This window comes from Branchiostoma floridae, chromosome 13, assembly GCF_000003815.2.
Source record: "Branchiostoma floridae strain S238N-H82 chromosome 13, Bfl_VNyyK, whole genome shotgun sequence".
NCBI lineage: Eukaryota > Metazoa > Chordata > Leptocardii > Amphioxiformes > Branchiostomatidae > Branchiostoma > Branchiostoma floridae.
Genome location: NC_049991.1, coordinates 15,250,082 through 15,267,658, shown reverse-complemented (window position 1 = coordinate 15,267,658; position 17,577 = coordinate 15,250,082). Strand labels below are relative to the sequence as shown.

General features: G+C 44.8%; 1 protein-coding gene across 1 annotated transcript; it reads left to right on the top strand.

The window, feature by feature from the left end:
* Positions 1-7,998: 7,998 nt before the first annotated feature.
* Positions 7,999-10,664, top strand: LOC118428458 (kelch-like protein 17). Its single transcript, XM_035838526.1, has one exon. It carries the CDS (start codon positions 8,763-8,765, stop codon positions 10,521-10,523), a length of 1,761 nt encoding a protein of 586 aa, XP_035694419.1. The 5' UTR covers positions 7,999-8,762; the 3' UTR covers positions 10,524-10,664.
* Positions 10,665-17,577: the final 6,913 nt, after the last annotated feature.

The following is a 17,577-nucleotide window of genomic DNA, read 5'->3' as shown; positions in this document are numbered from 1 at the left end:
TCGGACTCTTTTTGCTTCTGCGGTGGCAATTTATGACGATTATTATATAAATCGGGGGGAAATGACAACAAAAACGTCAGCACGGTCACCGCGGCGACTGATCAGAACTGGAGTGGGGAGGGGGGTGTCGGCGCACGACGCCGATTTTCCCAAGGCGGGTTGCGTCTCTCTAAGCCGATGACGGACGATAGAAATCATCAGTTCATCAAAAATAATTAACTTCCGCTGATTTTCTGGAGATCTTACAAAATTTCCACGCTCTTTCTATATTGTTGAGCGCCGATTTTGGCTTACAGCGACCCACCAGTTTCTTGGGAAGAAATTGATGCGGCCGCGCTCCGTCCCCGGGCCTTTACCGTAAGTTTACGTGACTCGAAAGACCCACTAGTAATTTCAAACTGCAAGTTTCTCTAAATAATTACCAGAAAATCTCCTTTCAAATAAGCGAATTAGTTTTATAACGTTGTCAATATTCTTGGCGTAACTTCCGAAGACCTCTAGTAGCCTTGGTTTATCTTGCCATTTTTTTTTTTGCCAGCTGAAGGGGGAGGCGCGCGCCCGGCGCGCCTCCCCCTGGATCCGCGCGTGGAAAACGCAGAAGAATACGTCAAAAACAGAGCCTAACGTCTGCTTGGAGAGTACCATAACTCTCCATGTCAACACTGCACACAACCTTGCCTTATGCTGAATAGCCCTCTGTGATGTTATCGATTAAGTTTTGATTTTCAAAGAAGGAATTTATGAAACTTTCAAAGAGAGAACCATAACATTTATCTAATCACATGGAAAATATGAACATAAGGGATTGTAAATAGAGGCAAGAAGATGGTAAGTTATGGACATGACAGAAAGTTCAAACAAAACTATAGTTTAGTTACAGTAAATCGTTGCTAAAACAAGTCCGTGTTAGACCAATTTGTCAGATGATGCTTTTATTCTGGTAGCTGGTTGTGCTTTGGTACGGTTCGCACCGTGTCATCCCTTCTCTTCTCGACAAGTGCTAGGTTCTTTTACTTGCAAAGTTTGGCACTGGGAGCTAACACCTTAAGTTTTCTTCACACCCTTTTTGTCTAGACTAAACTCGTGCCACATGTCACAATCCGCGTGGTTGCGCGTCACCAGCCGTTCCAACCGTTGGCTGGTATGTAAGACCTGTCCTTGGTGCTGAATCATTGAATGCTATACACATTTAAGAACAACAATTTCCATTCGTAATATTAATAGTTAGCGAACTGCGGAAACACAGGACCCGTCAGCACATTTGAATTAATTTTTGTTCATTTTGGATATGCCCCAACAATTTCGTCTCCTAGGCTACCAAATCATCGCTCTATAAGGATTGATAAAGCCTGTCTCACATCCGCAATATACCATGCATGGACCGAAATTCGTAACGTCTCAGTCCAGTGACCCTGCAAGCATCTGTGGCCAATTATTTAATAACAACAATTTTCCATCAGCATATTTGACTTTATTTTGCGTTCATTGTGGATATGCCTCAACAATGTCGTTTCTTAGGCTATCATATCATCATTCTATCAGGATTGATAAAGCCTGTCCCACAAGCCTGCAATGTCTCATGCATGGACCGAAAGCCGTCTCGTCTCGGTCCAGTGAACCTGCAAGCATCTGTGGCCAAATTTAGCACTACGGGTCAAGGGTCGACCCGTTTACTTGACATGATCACGACGGTTCACGCACTTCCATTAATAACTTTTTGAATAGCGATTGCGTCCTGATATGTTTTGGTGCGTCCGTCGAGGCGAGAGTAATATGTTCATAGCACACGCTATATATATAAAGTATACTCTGCATCTCCATGAACAAGGGTGTGAAGAGATGTTCATATTGTTCTGCCTTGAAAGCTTCCCTGATTCAATACCACGCGCCTCCATAGGAGCTTTCGTTGTCTCAGCTCAGTAACTATTGCTAACTCTGACAGCCTTCTATGTGGATGTTAGAGGAAAATTTATGAACTTGTCTCACAAACGAAAACGTAATATTTGCCGTAGAACCTGACTATTACATAGTTCTCAAACAGAGGTAATTATAAAGCAATTATTGTGAATTCTAAAGGAACGACTTTTTGTGTTTTGCGTTTCGGTCGACCTTTACAGGAACTCAGCAGGTGGATTTGTACGGATGTGAATTTTATCTCCGCCAGGATATAATGGTCCATGACGGCCGCAAGGAGATGCTTACTAGGATAACGCATATGAGAGGAACCGATGGTTATCAATTGTCGCACACAAGGCTGACATGATGTTGGACCTTAGCGAGTTCCGACTGCGTTATCAGCGGACGGGACAGACGCGCTGGGACTAGTAAAACTTTCATCTCCAAATGCCATCGCATAAAGGAGAGAATTTGGGGGCCTCTTAATGGGAAAGCTGCAACAAGGGAATATTTTACGGAGTTAATCACAATATAACGTGATATCGGAGGTACTAGAATATCGATGGCTTTCCGAAATGTTTGAAAAGAATTTTCCAACACTACTCTCTGTTTCTGTGTATTGATGGTCCGTTGAATCTGGAGGCTGTGTCAAATTCCACGTAAAAAAATAATAGTAACTGGTCGTCGGTTGCTACTTCAGGACCATATTTCCTTCTGTTGATGTTATGTTATGAAGTACAGTACATTATTCTAGTAATCGTGTGGTTATTTGCCGAATATTATCACTGTGACAGCAATCTATATATCACTTTTGGTTCAAGTCGACAATAATCGAAAAGTCACATTGCGTGTGTGTCCGGGCAACTTTCAGGAATCTATTATGACTTTGGCGTGCCATCTAACCTTTCACCTTAAAGACACTTGGGTTTTATTGAAGATGATGTGCCTCTGAGTTCCACACCTACGTTTGAAGTGGCTTACTCAAGACGCAAGCTGCCCTTCCTTAAAGACTCTCGACCGCAGCTATCGACCACCTTGTCTGGGCCTTGATAAGATCTACTCTGAGCGTGTCCAGGAATATTCAGGCGCTAACAGTGAAGGATCGTTTCGGTTTGAAAGGCTGTAGAAGCCGTATTGGCAGGGAGAGGGGCTGTGGATCAATGGAGTGCTCTGGTGCTCAGGGGTCCTGCTTCGTTTCCCATTCATTGATGTGGCCATTTCTTATGATGTGCCGACATAGGTATCGCCGGGATCAATTCCTGTAGACCTCCTGATCCACAGTGCCGTGTAGTACAGGCTCATTGAAGTCAGTTTGTAATTGTTCCCTTTTGCATACTACGGCTATAGGTATGGAAATGTCTGTTAGGTGTGCTCTAAGAAAATTAGTACATACCCACGAGGAATAAAGTTGCCTTGCCGTCAACTTGGCGTCAAGTGATCCCCCTCCGAGCAATAAGCCGTCCATGTGCCTGTTGGAGTTGAAAATCTCTGCCAAACTTACTCTGATCTGTAAACCTACTATTGGATATAATAGCCTGAAGCTTTCCCTTGACTCACCAACGTTTTAAAAGATTGACGTTTCCTGCTGGAAGTGTAGGCAAGTAGCTGACATCATCTTATCCGGCTGTGATCTGGTTTCCACTACTCTTCACTTCTTGCTTGCTTGTCTGCCCTTTGGGATTCTTTTCACGCACATACGTGCTTCCTCTGATGGTGAAACTTTCCTCTAAAAACTGAAATTTCGTAGACAACATATTTCAATGGGATATGCCAGTCCTTTTTAACAAGCACGTGTGAGGCAGCGACTTTAGCGCATTACCATCCTCGCACCTGCAATTCAGAAGATGTACCCTGAGCGGTGACTCCTTGATTGACCCATATTGGGCAGCTGTCGATTGCGAAAAATAGAACATCTTCATTAACTCTTACTCCCATTATTGTATCCCGGGGAGATCATTATTAATTTTCTTTGTAATCTGTCTCACGGTGTGTACTAGTACTGTGGCAAGACTCAGTTAATGCACGGTAAAGGGAAGGCAAGTAAAGGTAGTCCCATAGCGTTTGAGGCTGTAGGAGCAGTGGGCTGTTATCCACTGACAAAGGCCCAGCATTAGAACGACGACCTCGTCCTTGACCTTCCACAACTTCTTAGCTTTCCTAAACGAAGTCAGGGACCTAGTTTTACACCTGGGTGAAGTAAAGTACCTTTGCAAGGGACATAATTATCTAGCAAGAAATGCCAGGAATTGACCCCTTGACCTCTCGATCTCAGGTCCACTAGCCTAGCTACTCGGCCATTTGACGCCATTGTACAGCCAAGCATCTGTAAAAGCTGGTACCGTGGATGTAGTGACCATTGTAAGATTTCTAATATGGTCGCAAACTTTATTTGAGAAACGGACAAAAATTGGTGTGCACGGCGATGTCATCCATATATTCAAGTCGGTGTGGCCTAATAGGGGAGGAAAGCTGTAGTCAGTAAAGTCCTTTAAACCACGGAATCAGGGTGGTCAAAGTGCTTGTAAATGGTTTCTGGAGATAGGAATGAATCCTTTTATTTATACCACGTGTTGACTCGGATTTCACGCCCGGCCTGGACTGATGGGATTACATTACCGCAGGTAGGAGAGACATCGGTAATAGCTATGTCGACAGAGGGCAAGCAGTAGCTAGCCTGGGTACCTCCTCCGTTCGTGATTAGCAAGCGAAAAGATTGAGCCAGTCGTCACAAAGGCTAGCGTCACATTTCCAAACCGGGGCCTGACCGGGCTGTTTATGTAAACGAAAAATAGAAAAATATACGTAAGAATATACATAAATAATGCCCACAACTACTAGTTTTCTCTTTAGGTCTTGTGTAGTTTGTTGTCTTTTATACCATCATACTTTTCGTTCTCGAAATCTGCTCGGCCGGGCTCCGGTTTGGAAAGATGACGCAAGCCTATGGAGGTGCTACCCGGGCTAGGCCAGCAGAACGAAGCCGCTATACAATACATGTGGCAGCCAACATTTTCATTGATATTTTATGCGGCACCTGCAGCTGCAACTGCGGTAATGACTAATAGGCTGTGTGTGAGAGTATGAGAGAAACACTTACCTTCAAATACATACCTGCTCTTTTCTGTAAGAGATATTTGTACTGAAGAGACAAGGGGTACTATTGATTATCATGTAATGAGAACAACGATGTGTGTCTCTATAACAGCATATCAAAATCGATGATACATTTTTCTCACGCAGCACAACTAAGAGAGAACAAGAGACCATCGTCTTTATTGTTGCACGTAACAGTACCAACACCGCCATACCACAGGATCTGTAGTCATAAATGTTTCAGGCACTCCACCTTCACCCAATCACTGCGGTAATACCTGCTGCACCGGAGTGGGTTTTACTCGGGTTTGACGACCGGCCGAACAACTAAAGGGGCGTGAGAAAACGGATGGGTGCACGGTACCACGCCGTCCCGCCTGACAGAGGGATAAAGCCGCTCCTATACTGTCATCTGTTTCAACGTCTTCGAGAGAAAAGATGGGGAGTACTTCATTTTAGTCGGTCATTCAGAGATATGGTGCTGCAGAGGACCTGTGAGACAGTGATGGAGAGATGAGGAATAGGTGGGACGGGGATATACCGTGGGTCACAAAGAAATGAACGTGAAAAGAGTTTCTACAGTGTATGACGCCCATGACACGTTTTCAACTTGCTGCCTGAGATACACTGCATGTAGTCATTGTTTGGGTAAATTGATGTATTCATGTCTTAAGCCTTTCATCGTGTCTTAAGCCTTTCGCCAAGACAACGCTCTTTCACAGAGTTAAAGCGTCCAGTACTATTTCCGAGCGGTTTACAATAAGAGCGACCAGACAACAGGCAGTTGTAGCTTAAATAACTAATGTAGTGCGGAGATTCTGTATAACCACCAAAAATGTCAATCGGTAAAGGTACTATATGAAGCATTATGTAATGCACTTAGACATTTTTCTACGATACACTCAAGTATTGTCACGCTTCAAAATGTAGTTTTCAGTTCCAAATTACCGTTATGTCGCTCAGATAAAAAGGACGCAGAACTAGAAAGAACCGTCTTGACAAAATTATTGCACTTAAACGCGAATATACTACTTTACCTCTACTTTAAGTGTTTTGTCCATTCCCGTATTTCCCGTGGCCATTTCCCCCTGGCGGCAGGAGAACAATACAAGACGAATGGTTCAGGTTAACGTTCGTTTTAATGCCTCTGTCTGTAGGATGGGGGTTTCCGCCCACGGGGTCATTTCCTGGCCAAGATTGATATCTTACTGCGCCGGCGTGTACTTAGGGTGGGGCTGGGAGGGGACTAAGTCAACATGATTGCCAGTACCGGGAATTTCGTTATGATAACCTCTGCAGAAGTCACTTCTTGCGTAGCTATCAGGATTATCATAAAGACTTTATTGCAAATTTTTGCCCTTGCAGGTAACATGAAATGGTGCGAACAGTGTATACTCTACTTTGCAAGTGTCTACTCTAGTCTAAAGCTAACTATAGAATTCTGGGTCAAGGGTGTGCCGAAGACAGTGGAAGACGAATGATCCCACATTTTCTATTATGCGTGGGCTTTGTGATGTTAAGAGGAGGATTGTTTTCTTTTTGTCAGTGAACGTGGGGAAATTTGAATATATCTTCATATCAGTTTGTGTTCTGAAATCTTCTTCTGTTCATATGCCCATACATCTGTTCATACCTATGGTTCTAGCGGTGGCGCCAATATAAGTTTATTCATTTGAATTAATTTTAAGTTTATAAAGCCACTTCCTCTAGCAGAATGGGAAGTGAAACGCAAAATGTATGGCTGTCTAAAGCGCTGTAACTGGCTAATCATCAAAATGGACAATACCTAACAATGCCAATTCTAAGAATACTGCTCGAATTCGATAAGTCCAGGGTGCCATTCGCATTTGATAAAGTGATTTCAATCTGGCAGCAGTAGCATGGCTGTACAATGGATACGTTGATATAGTTATAGCTTCAGCTGTGTCCCGCTGCTATATGTTGGACTGGGATGATACTTATCAGTACATGCACCGATTATGCATTCATACGATCAATAGACTGCCTTTATAGATGTGTACGTACTCACTGGACACCAAGGGAAGGTTTCTGATATACGGCAGTTTGGGCCCCCTGTATGCATGCACCGCCCCCCCCCCCCCTATGTTTTGCGTTGATGTGTGCACTATTGGCTCATTCTTAGATACTATTAGAAATGTCCAGTGAGCTGGCGTACTAGTCATTTGTAACAAGGCTTACGTGAATAGATATGCCTGTTTTCTTGAATGAAAAGTTTCCTAGTCATTTCCAGACAATTTTGTCATATTCGGGAATTTTTTACATTTTACATCGTCATTTATTTAAGAGGCATTAATACATACGACAGGGTGTGGGCAAAGATGTCACTGTTTCAAAATGGTTTGTAGTCTCATTTTGCTGCCTTAATTATTCTAAGGTAAACATGTAAACATGATGGAAACGTATGATAGAATTACGTTAAAAGATAAAGAGCTACGTAACCAGTTTGATTTGTAAATGACAACAATTTACCATAAAAGGAGCTAAAAAAACTCAGAAAGCAAAAGAAGTACGCCTATCATTTTAGGAGCGCGGACCTTACAAAATGTTGTGTACCTGTTTCCCCAACAGTGAGAACACAGAAACGTCACACAAAAATCCTACAACAGATATGGTACACTTCTCTGTGGCCCTGGACTGTAAAGAAGTGGCCTTCCCGACGAATGCGGCCCCCATTCCAATTTCAATCCTACTTGCTGCAATCTCTCGGCGACCTAAATTAGATTTGTGTAACCCTTGCTTTCATAATTGAAATATCATAGATAGTATAAAAGTATGACGAATAAAAAGACAACAAAACAAACAAGGCGTTAACGGATCCGTTTCATCTACGAAATTCATTGGGCGCTCTGTCAAATTTCAGCTCTCAGCGAGGTCGTTGTCCTAGTGGAATGGGGATGTAAGTCGTGTTGGCAGATGCGCCTGTTTTGTTTTACAGCTCGGTTTCAGAACCATTTCCTGTCCCGCATATCGAGCGGTGCGAAATCCAAATCGAGTGCAAAGACATGAGATTACCACCAATCATTCTATCAGTCAATCTCGGGAGCCGATACCACTTTGTTCGGTGTCACCCACATTCTGTGACGCAGGTATCTCATCTATTGTTGATACGCCGTAATTAGGAATCGCACCGCTGGTTTTCTCTAACCAGATAGGAAGCGTATGCCACGCATAATCCCCCCGTCATAACACATACATCATAACAACATCTCAGCTGTCATCTGTCTGGGGACTTAAGCATCTTTGATTTATATTGGAGTGAGGAAATTGTGGGGAAGGGTCGATATGTACCGTGGACGTTATATTGAAGCCTTCGGTACAGATTCGTCAGTTTTAAAACCCGGGCAATCCGCACGACACGGGTATTTGATCAGCAGTATTGAAATCCCGTCCGGGAAGACATATCCCCACGTTAAAAGCATGGTTGCCCATTTGTTGCCGGCCAGTGTACGAAACGCGGAGCTCTCTGCTCATTAAGGGTACATTTGGGAGCATTAGGTTCGATTACTGAGCCCGATCGACCCGCGCGCAGGACGTGAGTTTGACGGAGTCCTACGTGATTGCAATCGACAGCATCCATTTGTCTATCTGTGCAGGGACAGGGAACCCTATTTGCTATAAGACTGATAGTGTCCCATTGGGGACTTCATTTGACAGCTCTTTCCCGTTTCGAGCGGGGAAGCTGTGCGTGGCGCTCAGAGCAGCAATTAAAGAGCACTTGGGCGGACAGCAGGAAGGCACACGACAGAGCCACCATGTCCGACTGCAGCCCAGGCAGCAGTGTCTCAATGCCCTCGGCCGGCGAGGCGTGTCAGCCCGACCACTGCACGGAGATCCTCGGCAGACTGCAGTGGCAACGCCGCGAGGGGAGGTTCACCGACATGGTGGTGAGCGTGAGCGGGTGGGACTTCCACGCGCACCGAAACGTCCTGGCCGCCTGCAGCCCGTACTTCGACGCCCTGTACGACTCCAACATGACGGAGAGCCAGACCAACCACATCGCACTGAGCTGCACTACTCCCGCGGCCATGGAGCAGATCCTGGACTTCATCTACACCGGGCGGGCCGACATCAACGAGGGGAACGTGGAGGACATCCTGCGGGGGTCCGACCACCTCATGCTGGAAAGACTCCGCGCTCGCTGCGCTGACTTCCTCGGCAACCACATCACGGCGGGAAACTGTCTCGGCGTCAGATCCCTCGCCAGCGTGTACAACATTAAAGACTTGCTGGACACGTCCAAACGCTTCATCCAGAACAACTTTAACGACATGGTGCAGGGGGAGGAAGTGCTGCAGCTTCCCTTTGGACAGCTCCGAGACCTGATAGCGGACGACAGACTGAGAGTTCTCCGCGAGGAGACAGTTTTCGAGCTTATCGTCCGCTGGACCAGACACGATATACAACACCGCAGGCATCTCTTCCCCAGACTCATGTCTCAGATTCGTCTGGCCGAGATAGACAAAGAATATCTCATGGACCGTGTCGAAACCGAAGAACTGGTCGGACAGAGTCCCAAATGCAGGGGTTATCTCATGGAGGTTTTCGAAAATAGCAACTACCCGGATTGTCTGACTGTGTCTACTCGCCTGATACCGCGACAAGGCAGGCTTATCACGGCAGTGTTAGTACTGGGAGGGAAGTCTAAGAAGGGAAGAATCAGTAGCACGTTAGCGTACGTACTTGAGGAACAGCGCTGGGCAAGCCTGGCGCCCCTCCCCTGCAAGGTCTGCTCGCACTCCGTGGCCGTTCTAGACGGGTGCCTGTATGTAGCGGGAGGGAAGCTGAGCCGCACCACCACCAGCAACCGCGCGGTGTACATGTTCGACCCCTTCAGCAACACGTGGAAGGGGATGCCGGACATGCACACACCCCGGGCGTACCCCGCACTCGCCGCCTGCGACGGCCGGCTCTTCGCCATGGGAGGCGAGAATGGAGGAGTCATCCACAACTCCGTGGAGTGCCTCGACCTCAGCAGTTCCTCCAAGAAGTGGACGTTCGTGGCGCCCATGCGAACCGGCCGGTGCCTCTTCGAGACCGCCACCGTCGACGACCGCTTCATATACGCCATCAGCGGACTAAAAGAGGGCAACATAGTGAGCAGCTCGGTAGAAATGTACGACACGGTCTGCGACCGATGGCGAAACGTTCCTCCGGGAATCTCCCGCTTCCACTACGTTCCCGTCGCCAGGGTGATCAAGGGCAACATCTACCTGTTCGTCGAGGGCTCGGACGTGGTTCGCTACAGCCCACGGGAGGACACATGGGAGGCCACTAATGAGCGCGTCCCTGTCATGCACTTCAGCGGGCAGCGCGTGCTGTACGCCTGCTGCGTGGTGGGCGAGGAAACGTTCGTCTGTGGAGGGAGGGATCTGCACAACCAGACCAAGGTGTTCTCCACCGCCTGCACGTACCGACGCGGCGATCGCCGGTGGAGACCCGTCTCCGCTCCGCCCATCACCACAGTGGCCTCCGCGGCCTGCGTGCTGAGGGTACCGTACGAGTACCTGCAGTAAGCCACACCAACTTTATTGCCGTCCGTCAGTAATATCAGAGGATTTTCATTTATTGCTACATGTCATGTAAAATCATGGTCATTTCCCTTGACTCAAAATTTTGGACAACTGAACTCATTACTATAAACTGTTTACCGTCACTGAAAACTTATAACAAAAAAAAATATTATAACAGAGAGAATGTTTGGCAACTGAAGAGGGAAAGGCAGTTAATACGACTTTCCTCACTCCACCCAGGTGTAAAATTTGGTACCAGACTTCGGTAGGGGAGATATGATACAACCTTTACCTTCTGCTTATACTTTGTATGTGGCACTGTAATATAAGTTGCTACCTTACGTGCAATGCCACATTGTCCTGGCCTGTCCTAAAGCAAATAATAATTGCCGTCCGTCAGTAATATCGGAGGATTTTCTTTTATCCCTACATGTCAAGTAGAGTCATGTTCTGATACGGTTATTTCCATCGACTCAAAATTTTGGACTACTGAACTCATTGCTATAAACTGTTTACCGTCACCAAAAACTTAAATATCATAACAGAGAGAATTTTTGGCAACTAAAAAGTTGTCGATTGTTACGGAAGGCATGCATGCAGGAAATTGTTATCTAAGACACAGACCATGTGTGTATAGAAAGTTTGTACATGAATGCATGTGAAAATGCTCTGCCTAAGACCAAAAAAAATCTTCACACGTTGCACATGAGAGTACTTGGTCAGGCAATACTTACAATGGATGTCAACACTATGGCAATTGAGTCCTTTTGAAAGTTCCAGTAATTTTCTAGGTGAAATAAGCCTCATATCTCACTGTTGTTGCTAAGAATTCGAAAGGGCTTTGTAAATTTACACATGAGCTGTGTCAACATTGAGCTTTTTGCATGTCCTACACAGTAGAACCTCAAGTGTCGTCATGATCAAAGTAGGAAACGACACTTTGCAGACATTGGAAAGACATTGTGAGGCCTAAGAAAAATGTTGAGTTTCCTGTCCCGGTCCTGAAAAAAAATTAGGGTCGGTAGGTAGCTTTTTCTTATTTTTTTTTAGCTTTCAAAAACACGGGTGATACAATTCAGTTTCATAAAGTAAAGCTAAAATGTGGTCACATAGTTTACTCCAGGTTAAATAAAATGTCAAACTATAATTTTGAGCATAATGGTTACAAATTTGTGGATGCATTTATCCTTCTTTATATAGGACAAGCATTTTTTTTACTCGAAGAGGAAACAGGCTAGATTAAAGTTTTAACTGGAAACTATGTGACTTCAATGCCCACCCCAAAGAAAGGATAGGGTCGGCAGATTTTTCTAGGGTAGGTGTTGGGAATAGGAAACACAACATTTTTTCCTAGGCATAAGAAAGTAAAAGTGACTTTAAACTACCAACTGCTCTCTAGTGGAAGCTTTATCTGATTAACAATACTGTTCTACGTCATCCAATCAAGTATACTGTCTTCCTCTATCTGGTCTTCCCGTTGTGTTTCTTGTACCACTAGGGCGACGACCTTGCTGTGCACTAAAATACTTGACAGAGCGCTCTACTAATTTCATAGATGTGTGTTACGTTGTCTTTTTATTAATTTTAAAACTTTTTGCGTGATATTTAAATTATGAAGTCAAATCTAATCCGTCTAATGGAATGGCCCCTTAATGTCTACATAGCCTTCATGGGTTAGCTTTCTGTATTTCCCAGGGACACGAAACATGCTAAAAATTATAGCTCAATATTTGTCACAACATCTCGCCTAGTTCTTTCATATCGTATCTACATTACAGGCCAATGAACACGGAACAATCCTGCGCCTAGCCTTGATATATATGGTCATTTCGTCATGGTAATACCGTGTGCGAGTAGAAGTAACCATTATAAAGGAACCCCCAGACGTGGCTAATATAGACGCAGACGGCGACAAGGGAAGTTATACTAAATTTTCCCCGGAAACAAATTATGATGTCGGTAGATGGCAAGTGAAATAATCCAGATTCACTTTGTAATAAAGGCCGGCAACTTTATGAAGGTGCGGTGAGGGGTTTTGTAGTGTTGCAAGAAAGATGGCCAATTTCTCGTGGGAACATTACCATCCCTCCTGTAGTGTCCTCAGAGGTTTGACTGGATTGATGATCTCTCTTGCCGCCGAGCTTCAAAGCAAACGCGGCGCCCTTTATCCAGAGCAAATTTAATAAGTACCTGGAACGTTTGGTCACGTTTTGACCTGTGTGTAAGATAGTCTGGTCAGACTGAAATTGGAGAAGATCCACTCCCGTCACGTAAGGTGAGAGTTGGAATAATGATAAGATGTATCAGTGACAGTAGGTCTTATTAATACCAGAACAGCCTTTTTTTAAAGAAATGCCTGGCTGTCTGACTAGCATGTTTTATGAAATGTTTTATTACTTTGGTGACTTGTCAAAACCTGCATATATTCCAACATGAGACATTTTGAAAATATTTGCAATGACGTTCGAATAAAAGCCAATTCCACATTGCTGATCGCACTACGGCAACGTAAAGTATCTTGGAAATTTACAGTGTTATTGAAATCAGAACGACATCACCGAGTGCTCGTTCGCGAAAAGTTAATCGTCAGCTCTAGAATGTCGAGGTTACTCACGCCCAGGACTCTAATTCTGCGCATAATTCCCAACCTGATTGGTGCAGAACTCCGATTCAGCGATCGGGCCCTGATCAGATTGAGGCAACTGGAGGATAACGGTACGTTTTCAGGACAGGAAGTCGATGAACTCATGCGGATTTGCTTTGTATCCAATTATGTCGAACCAAGGCTATTTCGCTTAACACCTTCATTCCTCTAGGGCGACAACATAGCGGTGACCGAGCGGTTTGACGGAGCGGTCAACGAATTCCATTGGTAAAAACAAATCTTTTTACGCTTGTGTGTTTTGTTGTCTTTTCAGTTGCAAGTTAGCATTTTTGCGTGGCATCAGAATCATGAAGTCAAGGGTTATGTCGCAGTTAGGGCGCAGTCACATAGGTCGTGCGACCATCGTACGATTTTGATGTCATAGGATTGTCAAGCAGACCATAGCAGAACCAACTACCGACATGTGTCTAAAGTATTTTGTGTACCAAGATAGTTGAACTTTGGAGGAGGCGTACATTTTGTCCTCCAAAATGCCCGAGGTTAGCGATCGCAAGACGTTCGCACGACCTATGTCACTGAGCCCTTAGATCCAGTTTGGATCGCAGCGAGGTCGCAGCGCAATCGCCATCTAATGTACATGTAAGTAGTAAATGACCATCCAATAAGGAAGCCCGTTAACAAGATGCTTAATCTCCTCAGCAAGACGAGATGAGGATGTTACCCCTGTCTCCGGGTCAGATGGTCAGATTGGAACTCCTGCCTCCTCGTGCGGAATGTCAATAGGTCGTATTTGTAACGGATTTGGTGTGCTTATGTCTCATCAAGCAGCGTTAACGGACTGGAGTGCTGATGTAGCTAGAGTAAAGCATCGCAGAACTGATCGCTACCCGGGCAAGATTGGTGTCTATAAACGTGAAAACGTGTGCAGCTTGACAGAAACTGTCGTTTGCGATGGTAGCGTGCTTAGTCTAGTGGTTGGCGGCCTTGCCTCTGGAACTAGAAGCCGCGAGTTCGATTCCGGCTGTGTCAATCTTTCAACACGCACGCTACCGGAAAGGATTGCAGTCCTTAGGACGGGACGTTAAGCCGTGGTCCACTGTTCATTGTGCTTGTCGAAAAAGAATTTCCCTGGTACAATGAACCTGTAAATACTGTACATAGCGTCTGCCTTCTCTGTCACGACCAGTGGAAGACTAGCTCGTCAGTGTCAGTGAGCTAAAACTGGATCGAGATCACTATCCTTATGAATAAAACATAACTTGCATATTTGGCACCACGTCGGCTGCCTGTTTACTACGTGTGTCACGGCCCTTATCAAAACTCACTTTATCGCAAGCATCATTAGCTGACACGGGGAAACGGGGATTCTGACCCAGCGCGATGAAGGAAGATTAAAGTAACGACCATCTTTAACACGCTAACCTACAACACTGCGTGTTCCATACATAATATCAACATGTACGATACGTACACCATACCTTAAGCTAAGGGCACAACCCGCAGTACGTGCAAATACGTGCTGTCTACGTGCCAAAACATGGGCAATCTTTTGGGATCCGTAAGTGGTACGTACCACCTCCGTACGAACTCGTAGGAAATCCGACGGATTTTGGAGCACGCAGACACGTCGTAGCTATAGAACTTTACGTGTAGGCAAAACTTTTGTGTGCCATCGGGCTGGGGATTCACCCTCCGTACGTGCCAGTACGGGCGACGCGCCTGCCCTGTACAGCCTGGCGTTTTCAGAAATACGTGGCCTCCCAAAAAACGTACGGACAAATCGCACGTACGGCAGGTTGTGCCCTTAGCTTTAGTATCAGATCTCTCACCGTTATGACACAATTAGACTGGAAAAATCAATAGAAGCTTCGGTGTATAAAGTTTCCCAAGCATTTTACACGGCGCGTATACCGAGTACGACAATGCACCCTCTATTGATGGAATGTCTGTGATATCGACCGACCGTACCGTTCCGAAGGTTTGTTGTGCAGTTCTGAGGGGAGGGGGAAGGGCCGCAGTGATTGCTATCACAGCAGATCTTTGGTAACGACCAAGAGGTCAGCAGAGTATGCCTGGCCAGTATTGGGGTCACTGACATCTGCGCTAGTCTGAAATCAGGCCGTGTGAGCTGGGTCGCTCTCCAACGCTGGAGCGACCGTTAATTCTTCCCGCTAATAAGAACGCTTTCTTTAAGAACAGGTCCCCATTCCACTAGACGGCAATAACCCTACAACCTAAACTTGTTGTTTTAAGAATACGTCAACCATTTTAGTTAATTATGTGTATTCTATGAGAAGTGTACATGTATATATGTGTTGGCACCCAATATCAGCTAAGCCGCCTGGGTTTGCCATGTATTGCATTGTCTGCAATTTCAATAAATCTAAATCTGTATTGAACTGGTGTACCTCTTAAATTCGTAGTTCGGATATCATGCAAATTTTAGGACCACAAAAGATAACAAAAAAAACAAAAAGATTAAGATTTTCTTTATATAACCACACCGAAAGAACCACATTGTTTAAAGAAATCACAATTATATTACCCATCTTTCCCGCATTTACGTAGGAACAGAAAGCCACTTTCCTCTTAAAACCTCAAAACCCAAAAATTATAGAAAAAAGTGGGACTTTTTGTCTTAAAAAAAGAAGCCAAACCCAACCTATCTCAAAATTTAGATATAGTATTCGAGTAGTCTCTTTGTATAATAACATTTATCACAGTTCGTTGTTACATGCATATTCCCTATCTTTTTTCTACCACGTCCTTGCAATTAGCCTGCGGGCATGGACTTTCTTTATCTTTGAAATTCCCTCGACATGGGTTTACAACGAGAAGTCCTATACAGAGGTTCAAAGAAAGTGCGAAATGAGACACACCAATTGAGTGATGGCAATGTCAGTGATATATATACATGAATGTAGAAGAGTTATGCGGTGGCTTAACTAACATGGGTTACAACCGAACTGTACATATATTGGAAAATTTGTCTGGCTACATGAACACATCGGTCGGTAACTTTTAAGTACTTGCGGAATAATGTTTTTTACTTCCTAACACTTGTGTCCAGACATGATAATGTCGTTGTTTAAAGTGTGGAAAATTTCTTCCTGCAGTTTCAACTTTTAAGTAACGGGGCAATTGATCGTTAAAAAGTTTGACTAGCTATTCTGTTCTCTCGGGGTGCACCGTTAGATGCATCAGACGTCTCAGGGGTCAAATTTAGAGAACGTCTTGACCTTGCCATTACGTCTTATAAAAGTTGACTCGTCTCTGCCGTGATGATTCAAACACGCCAGTCTTCCTCCATTTGTCCTACTTTCTCTGGGCCAATCATAACCAGGGCTGAATTGTTTCGTTTCAAAGCCAATATCTCTTGGACCCTTACCCAAGTATGTATCTCGGAGCAATATGCCAGATTCGTATTTGAAATGCTCTATCGGGCGAAGGTCACGACGAAAGTCACTTTGAACACATATAACAATATCAAATCTCAACATCAAATGTGACTGTGCAATATCGGCGCTCTCATCTGTACAGCTCGTAATAGAACTTGTTTCCCGGTTGTCTCAGTCAATAGACACGATTTTTTGTTTACTTTCCTACACTTAAGTCATTTTCTGGCAATACACAGCAATGTACAAACATAGGATGTTACAAACAAAATGTTGAAAAAGGGTATTCAAACTTTTCTAAGCGTGTTTGGGAACCCAATAGTTATTGCACCTACAAAACGCATTTGGTTGGATGTAGGCAAAGCCTGTGATTTATATTAGGCGACAATCAAACACTGTTTTCAACTAAAACAAAAGGAAAACTTTAGAAGAATCTGATGTGTTTATTTGAGCTCCACATCAGTCACTGTTTGCAGGATATCGAACGGACGGTTGTTTTCCCCCCAGCGGTGAAACAAGCAAGCCGTGATGTACGACGCCATCTCTTCTCCACCGCTTCTGCGTGATTTGTTCTACCTTCCCGTTTACTCGTAATCAGGCCGTCAACCACGGACGGAGTAGAGCTAAATTAGGTGTAATACAGACATATGAAACCGTAGAGCCGCCGTGAGCGGTGCGGCATGGGCGAAATATATCCGCCGCGCTCTCATTCTGGTTGGAGGCGTTTTCAATTCAAAAGCCATTTGAAACGCAATAAATGTAGCAGATTCCATTAATGCTGTTCCGGATTCGGTATCGCCACCCGGAATATGACATTGCCCAGTCACCTTGGTGGTGGGGAAAACCACCCTTTTGGAACAACCGAAAACCTCTGAAAACCTCTGTTCTGTAAGAAGGCAAAGTAATTCGAATTGGCAGAATAATTCCTTCCAGGAAAGTTATTGCTCATGTAGCATGCCTTGTCCAGTGGTTGGCGACCCTGCCTTTGGACCAAGGAATTGTGAGTTCGAATCCAGGCTGTGTCGCTCACCCGCCATGTATGCTACTGGAAAGGGTT